A 12,162-nucleotide genomic window follows, 5' to 3' on the forward strand; every position below is an offset into this window, starting at 1 on the left:
ACCCATCTTTGGGAAACATCCATACACACTAACTCACACTCATACACTACAGACAATTTAGCTTACCTAATTCACCTGTACCGCATGTCTTTGGATTGTGGGAGAAACCGGAGCACCCGGAGGAAACCCACGCGAATGCAGGGAGAACATGCAAACTCCACACAGAAATGCCAACTGACCCAGCCGACGCTCGAACCAGCGACCTTCTTGCTGTGAGGTGACAGCACTGCTTTAATTTAATTTTAATTTAATTTAATTTAATTTAATTTTATTTTATTTTATTTTATTTTATTTTATTTTATTTTATTTTATTTTATTTTATTTTATTTTATCTAATTTTATTTAATTTTATTTTATTTTATTAGTGCAGCTCTGAAGTCAGACATTTGCATCCTACTATACGTGATGCATCATATTGGCAGATTTTCCTCTGTTTATATATTAATAGTTCCTGTAATTCTTCATCACTTGGGTTTGTTTGTGCTAAAAAGACTCTGAAAGAAAGAAAGAGGGAGAGAGAAAGACGGGTTGCATTTGTCCACACACACTTTCATCACTGCCATCTCGGATCAGTGTCACGCTTATCCTGTTTGTCCTGATCTTTTCACAGCCGCTTTGAGACCAGAGAAAACGTCTGTCCTGCCGCATTTTCCACGCAACAATCATGGGTTTGACAGCAGGTTCGAGTGTGTGTTTGTTCAGGGCCTAAATCTGTGCTAATCGTTTCTGACACCTTCTGAATTATTCACTAGCGATGATGAGCGCTGACATGTTGCAGGAATCTCACTTGTAGATGCTCAATAATATCACTGCGGAAAGAGTCCCCATAAAGACAATTGTCAGAGCAATTAGAGTCAAATTGCGTGCTCTGTTTGTACCTCTTTGAACTCCTGGATCTGAGCTTGTTCGAACATGGAGAAGACGTTGGAATTGGCTCCTTCGGCTCGCTTCTTTGCCTTTTTGGGTGCCTGTAATGATATATTACACACACACACACACACACACACACACATATATGTATATATATTATATATATTATTAATCCTATCTTCATACAATTTATTAAGTTAAATTAAATAGTCAGGCCCGTAGCCAGAGGGGGTTCAGGTGGTTTGAAAGACCAAAAGTTGGATTATTTTTATTATGTTGAATCTTCTTATTATTCAAATGGCCAAATTAAAAAGTTTTAACAGATTTATATATATATATATATATATATATATATATATATATATATATATATATATATATATATATATTACACAGTTGAAGTCAGAATTATTAGCCCCCCTGTTTATTTTTTCCCCCAATTTCTGTTTAACAGAGAGAAGATTTTTTTTCAGCACATTTCTGGACATAATAGTTTTAATAACTCATTTCTAATAACTGATTTAATATTTGCCATGATGACAGTAAATAATATTTGACTAGATATTTTTCAGGACACTTCTATACAGCTTAAAGTTACATTTAAAGGCTTAACTAGGTTAACTAGGCAGGTTAGGGTAATTGAAATAGCTTAAAAGGGCTAATAATACTGTCCTTAAAATAGTGCTTAAAAAATTAAAAACTGCTTTTATTTTTGCCAAAATAAACAAATAAGACTTTCTTCCGAAGAAAAAATATTGTCAGACAAACTGTGAAAATTTCTTTGCTCTGTGAAACATCATTTGGAAAATATTTTAAAAAGAAAAAGAAATTCAAAGGAGGTAATTCTGACTGTGTGTGTGTATGTATACTGTATATATATATATATATATATATATATATATATATATATATATATATATATATATATATATATATATATATATATATATATATATATATATATTAGTGTAATGTTAAAATAATGTTTATTGACTGATAAAAAGAGAGTTTAATAAACACTTCTGTTTATTTTAGCCTTAGTGTAAATTAAACATGTCCCATATATCAGTATTGATAAAGGATGGAGCACAGGCTGTATTTTTTATAGCAAATTGTTTAAATCGAAATTGGACATGTCACTAGGAATAGGAGACCTGGCAGGTTCATATACTTTTACAATTAGCTGTTTATTCTACAGTTAGTTTTCAGGGCATATTATTCACAGACTATATCAGCCTGCTATGACGATAGACTGTGCATTAAAGTGGGGGAAACATGAGCATTACCGGCATTACCATGATGGACTCATTCTGTAGCGAACTTGAGCTTATGTAACTTACACTTTTTGTTGAAAAAAAAGCTCTTTATGTCTTTTTTTTGCTGTCGCCATCCACAGGAAATTCACCAGCATAGTTTTGGTGCTCGCTGCTTGTATCTGAGGCTGCTACAGCCTCCCATGTGACAGCAAGGGAAAGGCACAGCTAGTGTTGCCAGAAGTACAATAATTATCATATTTGTATGATAATTTCGACCTCTGTACGATCAATAATGAGAAAAGTCCTATAATGTACGATAATTTCAGAATTTTACGGCATTTAAAAGTAATTTTATTGTAATCTTCGGTCTTCTTTTTTGGAACTGTCTGTGAGGAGAAGGTGAAGTTAGGCACGTTTTCTAATACATCTTACGTTACCTCTTCTTAGCCAATCAACGTGGAGAATGACTCTCTCTCACAAGTTAACGCTCCCGCTGCGCGTGCCAATAATATCCAGCTGCAGGCCCGTGGTTAGGTCAATAGTTTTCAGTTTGAGGTCGATCATAATAATGTTAAAACAATTAGTGCTGTAAATGAAGGTGAGAAGGACAGGGGAGTTTTCCCTTGATGTTCTCGTTTTTCCCCATTCAAATGCGTCATGTGAACGTATTTTTATCCAAAGTTAATCTTAACAAAGCATGCACACCTCAGAGTGTGTTAAAAATTCGTGCGGGTGCACTGCTTTCAAGCCAACCAGCACTATTTTGCAGTTCATGACGGCATCCAACTTGTCCAGCAAAATTAACCCCTCAACATCTGGCAACATGCAACATTTGATGACAGCAACTCAGAGTTGGAGCTTGAACATTCCCACTAAGGTTTTTTTTACGTATTGTGGTCGTTTGCACGTTGTGTTAAATGCAACCCAGGCTCATTCTGAAAACGTAGTCCCGAGGACATTTCTGGAGACCGCGAAATACGTCCCGGGAGGTACGTATTTTTGCAGTTTTTGGTTTTCGTGAATCCGCGAGAGGCCGCTGTGTGCGCCTTTTTGGCTACTCGGACGTCTCCCGCGAGTGCCGTTCGCGCCCGCACTGTTCTCGCGTGAAACCACCAGAGGCCGCTGTCGAACGAATGTCTGTCTGTCCGACTGGCTGAATGATTGACTGGCCGACCCACCCTCCTCCTTCCCCGAACCCAACCGATTTTACCGATCGACCCGCCTGCACTAAACCCAACCAACGATTTACAAAAGCCGTCCAGAAAAAGCCCTTGTCTGATAAAATTTTTTTTTTACCACGTTTTCAGATTTTACCACTTTCTCACCCTGTTATGAACCTCTTCGCTTTATTTCTTGGATTCTGTTTTAGTCTTACCTGATTTCTGGAACCGCTCTTCCCCGGACTCGAACCCGGTCGTCGTCGTCGTCGTCGTCGTCGTGTTCGCTTAAAAAAATGCAATGCAGCCATACATACCTCGGGCTACACAATTCGCGGTCTCTAGAAACGTCCTCGGGACTACGTTTTCGGAATGAGCCTGGGTTGAGCCTGGGTTGGTTAAATGCTATGGGCCTAGATAATAGCTGCATACTCTCCGTTTGGCTGATAATTTTCCTCCAAATACGATAATTTTGAGGTTCTGGTACGATATTTTGACATTTCCAATCTGGCAACACTGGGCACAGCCAATCACAAAGGTCATATGTGTTTGGGGGCAGTGCAACTCGAGAAGAGAACTTGAATTAATGCTTTCTACATGTTTAGATTAATATTGACAGCACGATTTTGAAAGTGAATTAAATTATTGGTGGGGACGTTTCAATAGTTGATGGATATTGATGGGGATGCGTCCCCTCCGTCTATGCTAAATCTACGCCCCTGATGAGAAGCACAGAATAATGCACTTACTGCACTATAACGAAATGGTAAGGTTTATAATCTATTTAATACATATTAACCCTCTTTAATGTTAAATGTAGATGCTGAAACACTGATATGTGTCACAGTCACAGTTCTAAAGTAAAGAACTATCTGCTGCTGCTTTCAGTAGTATGGCAATAAATATCATGCAAAATGACGTTCAAACACACGTTATTAGCATTTAACACTGAATAAAGCACATGAGGTGTACCTGAGGTGAGCATTGTCAGTTTTCTATCAGTTACAGGTGTTGGTTAGAACAAAAAACTCCTTTAAATATGGAAAATATTCCTTCTACACAATGTAAATCAGCCTTTAGCCTTGATCGTCAGACTCACTCCTGTTGGTCCTCAATCTGGCAACCTGCGCTTGCTTGTGTTTTGAACCAGGAGTGCACTACCTAGTCCAACCACTGGGTGTCAGTCTTGCATACTGCACCTTTATTTCTTCCTTATGTGTTGCATTTTTGAATATTAACACTTGAGTTTTTGATGAAGCATCCAACTTTAATCACGCATTAAAACTTCTCCCCAGCAATGAAAAAGCTCAGTCTGAACACTGGTGTGTTTGTGTGTGTGAGAATGGAAATGTTTGGTGTATTGCAGGATGTATAATTAGCTGTGAGTGGAGAAGTCAGCCAGTGGATCAGATGTGGGATTACACATTGGCGCTGACTGTTGACAGCCTCGTTTTTGAGCCTGTTGATCGGTAATCCCACCAAGACGGGGATTAATCGTGACTATTTACATTCCTGTCACAGAATCTGAAAAACAGTGTGAGATGCGTTTCTGCTGGATGACATCAGAGCCCGACAGCTGCTCGTTTCGCTCTGCATTATTTCTCAACAGTTGTGCAGCAGACGGGGATAAAGTCTAAAAGGGATACAGCTGCGGATGCTCACATAAATATAGCATAATTTTTGTGACACTGTACAACAATTATTGTGGAGGAATCGATGGGCTGCTGTGACATAAAGGCCAGGAAAGACGGTAAAGTCTAGATTGGATATGCAGCCGGCCGGAAGTGGGATATGCACATTAATAAAGCAGCATTTTTTAAAGACACTGTATAACAATAATTAATATTTTTACATTACTGTGGCGGTTGGGTTTAGGGTTGGGGTGCGAGTAGCCATTAAAAAATACAATTTGTGTTGGGTAATTTAATAGATAACAAATAATACTTGGTACAACTTCAGTTTTTACGTTACTGTGATGGTTGGGTTTAGGCTTGGGGTGAGAGTAGGCATTAAAAAATACAATTTGTTGGGTAATTTAATGGATAACAAATAATACTTGGTACAACTTTTGTTTTTACGTTACTGTGGCGGTTGGGTTTAGTGTTGGGTTAGGGGTAGACGTTAATAAAATACAATAAATGTGAAATCTAATAAATAATTCTCATTAACTTCCAGTCGCAAACGTATCCGATCAACCCTGCAAGACCACTGTGTGTTGTGCGCTCTGCCTTGGCTTACCTTTGTGCTCTGAATATATTGTGCTCTTATAAACTATATAATTTATTTATTTATGACATATTTTTCCTGTTTTGATGTGTTTTGAATTAAATAAATGCAGCCTTGCTAATCTCAAAATATTTGTAAAAACTTCATACACCCGGCTGCACTATCATACACCTAGCGCAATAAGGCGCAAGACGTGTTTAGCGTGATTTGTTGTTGTTTTCAGACCAGCGCAACCCTAATTTTCACGTTTTGCACCACATTGTTGAAATAGCAAATCCATTTGTGCCGTTTTGTGGACTCTTGGGTGTGCTGGTCTACAAAGTAGATGTGTTAAGCTGCATTGTTGGTGCTTTGCTATTTTAAGGAACTAAAATAGACTGTGCAATTGACCAGCTGAAAGCAGTGTGTGCGATCTCCCAGGGGTGCCCAAAACCATCGTCAGCTGACTAAGGTTGCAAGTTGCGTCGTTACAAACATAGTTTGTTGATTTGGCATTTCCCTAATCCATCGTTCCAACGAACATTCGCAAACTGTATTGCAAACTTGTGCACTTGCAGCTACACCTCTGGAGCTGTAGTTAGAAACAGCTAACTACAGTTCATGGCTGTGTTCTATTCCCAGTTATCCCTCCTATACTCTATTCATTTAGAACATTCTGAAATTTAAACTTGGAATGAGATAAAACAGCATTAAAGTCATCTCTCTTAGGCGTAATTTGCTTTCAAAGTATTTCTACGGCTCAGTTTTAGCGATCTTCATGTTTATAAGTGCGCTCCCTTCGCAGTGCACTTCGAAAACATTGATGTCATTTTGAACACAGCCGTGACTCATGACGAAAGCTATAGGTGACCTATTATTTAAAAGCGGAATTTATGTTGCGTCTCCAAAGCTTGTGAAAACAAAAAACACAGCATATGTTAATGCTTTTAATTTATAGTAGATTATTTATTCAGTATCTCTACTGTATATGACATGGGCCTGCTGGTTAGAACATTTCTGCAGTGGTTTGCATGTGTCAAATTATAAAAGTAGACTTAAAAAAAAAATTAAATAAACAATATCCTACTTAATAATAATAATAATAATAATAATAATAATTGTCATCATCATTAAAATTATTATTAAAGTAGGATTTTCTTCATTTCCAAATAAATAATAAATAGAAAATTTCATTTCTTAATAAATAGCCTCATTATTTATTCATGTATATGATTTATATTTGATATCAGAATATGTGTTAGCCTTTGTAAGTGATTTTATGTTTTAGAATAGAACATGTAATGTTCTCAATAATATTTGTAAAGAAAACACAGGCCCTACAGTATATGTGTCCTTTAGGCATATTTTAATTAATATGGAAAGCGAGTGCATGTTTTTACCAACACTAATATTGGATTTTATTTTAAATGCGTGTTTGTGTAAAACAATATGATCTGCACAAAGAAATTATGGGGTTCTGCTCTAAAGAAGTCATTATCGGCATTTACGTTATAACTAACGTGGTTCAAATGATGGATCTGCGTAAGAGAAACTACGGGTTTTGGGAAAAATTTGTCACTACATCGTTCTTTTTCCAACCGATGCATCGTACTATGATAGTTCAGCTGCGAGTTACGTCGGTGTTTGGTAAACGCACCCCAGGACGACATCTTGCCAGGTGCAGCATGGAGAACCCCCCCGCTCATTAATTTTATCCACGTCACACCACCACTTTTCACTTTCGTCCGCATTTTCATTTCGACGGCAAGACCGTCGTTTGCTTAGAGCGCCAGTTATGCTTGCGCCGCTACTGCTTAATCCTTAACACAGGATGCACAGCAATAGACAAATATCTTTACATGTGGAAAAAAAAATTAAAGAGTTAAAATGTTTTTTCTCCATGAATATATAAAAACCACTTCCTCCATACCTGCTTCACCTTGGGGGGCTTTTTTCAGTTTATTCATGACAATTTGCTTTTGTATAATGTTATTATTATTAGCAGTATTATTTATTATATGAGTATTTATATTTGATTTGTCCACCTGTTGGGTTTTGGAGACGTGTGGAGCATAGGATGTGTGTTTGGATTTAACTCAGTTGTTTGACACACTTCATTATTATTGTTCATTTATTAATTTGCTGGAAATTAGAACTGAATTTAGAAATAGTTTTGGAACAAATCTTTGCGCTTAACAAATGAAGTTAAATGTGTAGGCTGATGGATGTCTGCAGTGGAGTGTGTACAACACCGTTTCCTTATCTATGAGAGTAAATGAGTAAAGTAAAGAGAAAGTAAAGAGGCCAAATGGAGGAGACTCGTTCTTAATCCTCGCGCTGCAGATGCTGTTTAACGGTTTTGTCGCTAGTGAAGCGTTCAGTTTTTCCACTTATACAAAGTCCGCCATGTAAATAGCAAATGCACCATGGTGCCACGTAACTAACTCTTAAAGGGAATGGCAGAGTCTCTGATTGGTTTAAGACACGTTATGCTCAAAACACAGCCATAACTCATTTAGAGAATAAGCACAAACCGTATTTTTCTGTCCTTAAAATAGCAAAAGTGGATTTGGACATCTTTAATGCTTTTCTGCAATGTGCTTTAGACTATCCTGTTAAAAAGGTACTGTATCTATCAAGTATCTCAGAAATAAAGATTAAGGAACCAAAAAAAAAAGGACGGATGTCACTATAAAAATAGAACTTGTGAGCAAAAAATAATGACTGTCATATTTTTTCCCAAATCTTTTACAGAAGTTGCATGCTAACCTAAATCGGTGTAAGAACAGTTTGTCACAACTTTTGTCAGGCATATTTATAGTAAAAATCATCACATTTTGGCTCCAAAATACTCACTATCAGTGTTTTAAAACCTGATAGCTTTCAAACCACACTGTAAAACACTTCTACTAATTAACAGTTTGCGTATTTTGTATTTTCCCTTTATATACGGTTGTGAATTGCATTATAGGACGTTGATCTCTGCTCTGACGACTCTTGATGTTGAAAATTCAACTCTACAGTTTAACAAAGTGACTTTTATTGACATTTTAGTGGTTTATATAACATAGAAGAAATAATATATTGAGAAATAAGTCTGAAAAATAAATGTACTGGCAGTTTATTACAAGGTTTTTGTAGCCTAATATACAACACCAACCCTGATGATATATCATATTAAACTATTGAAAATGTAAATAAAAGAAACTTTTTCCACATTTTTATGGTTGAAGATCAAGGGCCCGTAATGCAATTCAGAAGTATAAATACTAAAAAATAAAAACATGAATCACAAAATACAGAAAACTGTTCATTTACAGATATTTTTACAGTGTTTACATAGTTTTTACTCTTGGATTATGACCACTTACTGTTTTAGATGTTTTATTAAGTACAAATATGTTTTTAATATGTCTGATTTTACATAAAAATATCTTTATCTTTAAAAATATTTTTAAAAACATTATGTTCAATTCAATATACTTGCCAGTTTTAAATGAATTTCGCTAGTAGTATCGGAGTGACAATAGTTTCTAGACCTTTTTTTCTGTGTTGTAAAACTCTAGAGCAGATATTTGAGGTTACATTATATAATATATATATATATATATATATATATATATATATATATATATATATATATATATATATATATATATATATATATATATATATACAATATAATATATATTTTTTCATGACAAAAACATGACACTGAGTGTCAGCAAACATTTTTAAAGAGAAACGACACTGTAACACTGTAAAAATGTTCGATTTGTGTTTGGACAACATAAAGAAAATAAGATAATTTATTACTTTTTAGGGGAGAGTGGGATGAAAAGTAACGTGGGACGAAAGTAACAAAGCGATTTTCTCAAAGCTCTGTCAACATTTGCTTTCCAGGTTATAACAGCATGCTCAGCATACAAACCCTTGCTGGAGCTGCCAAATATCAGCTGACTTCGTGACCGTGTCTTACGGTTAGGTCTGAATTTCAGTTTTTAAGAGCAAAAAGTAAATATAGTAGCGGTCCTTTTTTCCAAGTTGTGTTTCTCTTTTTATGCATCACAATAATGATCAATCTACAATCAATCAATCCTAAAGTTTTTCAGTTTAAATGAAAATCAGGTTTAAATGGTAAGAGTTCCTGCACTGAAAAAAGTGTTGCATGCAAAACTGTTGCAAACAATTTATTTGTGTTGAATTTAAACAAACAAATTAAATTTAATAATGTTCAACTTAATTTGTTTGTTTAAATTCAGCCCAAATAAATTGTTTACAACCACTTAAAGTAAAAAAAAATTGAGTAAATCCAAGCAATCATCTTTGAATAATTTTTTTCAGTGTGTGGGGACGAAAGTAACACTGTTATTTATGTCCTATTGATAATAGCCAAACTTTATTATTTGCTTTCTACATTAGAGAGTTTGCAGTATTTGGATTCAGATGTTTTATAAGATTAATGCATATTGCCAATAATAATAAACATATTTTAACAATTAACATTTTGCATTGTTGGATTGCTTTTATTAACATTGGATGGAGCTGAAATTTAAAATGGAGTTTTATATTTATTTTGCAAAAAGAAAAGACAAAATATGTTTGCAGTGAACATTAACAAGGTCATAGTCAGATATATTTAAAATAATCAAGAATAAGCCAGTAAATCTAGTAAATTTTGTTGTAACTTTTGACCCAGTTGTGTGTTACTTTCATCCCTGCTTACGCAGTCAACAGTAATAATGTGCAACTTTTGTTTAAGTGAAGTTTCACAAACTAATTTCCAGAGGAGCACGTGATATGATTGACTGCAGCTGGTCACCTATCTACAATCATTAGTTAGCCAATCAGATTAATCCAAACTCACTATAAGTAGCCTAGCTAGAACTACTCCCTTACCTTCGTTTTCCGAATAAACCCCCCATCCACCACTTCTCCTTTACTACGGGGAGCTCTCGAGAACCACCTGATCTCGTACTCCCCTTACATGCTCTATTGCAGTATTTCCCAACCCTGTTCCTGAAGGCACACCAACAGTACACATTTTCAACCTCTCCCTAATCAAACACACCTGAAACAACTCATCAGAAGATCAGAAAAGACTCCAACACCTGAAGTTAATGGGTCAGATAAGGGAGACATTCAAAATATGTACTGTTGGTGTGCCTCCAGGAACAGGGTTGGGAAACACTGCTCTATTGACCAGGCGGGAGCCCTGGGCTCAACTATCTCTGAGCTCAGGGTTCTTTCCTGGGACAGCATGCCAAACCTGCTAACATTTGACAAACAATATCTAAGTGTGAACTCTTGAAATTGAAGTTATATTGAAGTAAAAATGACACCTGATTTTGATAGACGACTGTTATGAGTTAGTAAACGGCAGAATATATTTCTGCTCTCCCTGCTCTCCCCTATTAATTTAAGTGGATTGAACATAAAACAATTAAGTCGTCCACCCCAAAAAACTCAAGAGCTGTTGTTTCAGCTCATTTTATATAAGTAGTCTGAAAAAAAACAAATGTCAGCATATTAAAGCATCGAAGAAATCTAAACTAAGTTTTTTCCTCCATATAAATGTCTCCCTTATTGGTTTTTGGTATAATGAGACTGTTCATATCAGTCTTTGACAACAGAAACAGTTTACTTTTCATTTATTTATTTGCTGAAAGTGAAATTTAATAAAGCATCAGAGGCGTTGCATGAGTCAGATTTGAGAAAACACAGACAGAAATCAACTCAACTTTTACTTTTAAAAAGTAGATCATGTTAAACGCCTGCTGATCATATCAATCAGAGACTAAATGAATGAATAAATGCGTGACAAAGAAAACTCACCATAATCGTAACTCTTGAACGCAGGAGATGAAGCACAAGTGATTTCAGTGCGAGTGTTAATGCTGATTTTATACACATATATAACCCCATTGTGTCTATAAATACATTCATACTTAACCAGGTGTTATGGACATCAGACGTTATTATAAGAATCCTGATTAAAGAGGTTTAATATTGCAGCCAGCCGGCTTAAACACACACAACACATGACAACTGCTGGAATAAATACAGCTACAACTTTCCTACAGCGAGAATGTGTGACGGACAGCGGCGTTTCTTTGTAGTATTACTCTCTGTGTGGACTCATTTGCATATGATTAAGGGAATATTTTCTTATATTTTTTCTCATTTTATTATGTACAGTTTTTGTTTTAAAAGTTGTAAGTAGTTTTAAATATTTGTAATTTGTTCTTATTTTCATTCATTCATTTGGTTTAGTCCCTTATTTATTATGGGTCGCCACAGCGGAATGAACCGCCAACATATTAAGCATATGTGGATGCCCAGTTTAGTTTATTCAATTCACCTATAGCACATGTGTTTGGACTGTGGGGGAAACCGGAGCAAGTGGAGGGAAACCACACCAACACGGGGAAAACATCCAAACTCCACACAGAAATGCCAACAGATCCTGCCAGGACTCGAACCAGTGACCTTCTTGCTGTGAGGTGATCAGTGCTAACTACTGAGCCACCTTACCGCCTTATTGAGGGAATATTTTCTTATATTTTTATATAAAAGCTTTTAAAGTTGTAGATAGTTTTAAATGTTTTACATTTGTTCTTATTTTCTATAGCTTTAATTTCTATTTCTATATCTAAAATGTTCTGTGTGTTTAC

General features: G+C 35.7%; 1 protein-coding gene across 1 annotated transcript in view; it reads right to left on the reverse strand.

Annotated features, from left to right (window-relative positions):
* The window catches only part of myl2b (myosin, light chain 2b, regulatory, cardiac, slow), a 28,841-nt gene extending 17,455 nt beyond the window's left edge, over positions 1–11,386 (reverse strand). The window contains exons 1-2 of the mRNA XM_056464130.1: positions 11,324–11,386; positions 879–968 (exon numbers count right to left, since the gene is read on the reverse strand). Of these exons, the coding sequence (XP_056320105.1) occupies positions 879–968; positions 11,324–11,326 (93 nt within the window). The 5' untranslated portion in view covers positions 11,327–11,386. The remainder of the gene's footprint in view (positions 1–878; positions 969–11,323) is intronic.
* Positions 11,387–12,162: the final 776 nt, after the last annotated feature.

This window comes from Danio aesculapii, chromosome 8, assembly GCF_903798145.1.
Source record: "Danio aesculapii chromosome 8, fDanAes4.1, whole genome shotgun sequence".
Lineage (NCBI taxonomy): Eukaryota > Metazoa > Chordata > Actinopteri > Cypriniformes > Danionidae > Danio > Danio aesculapii.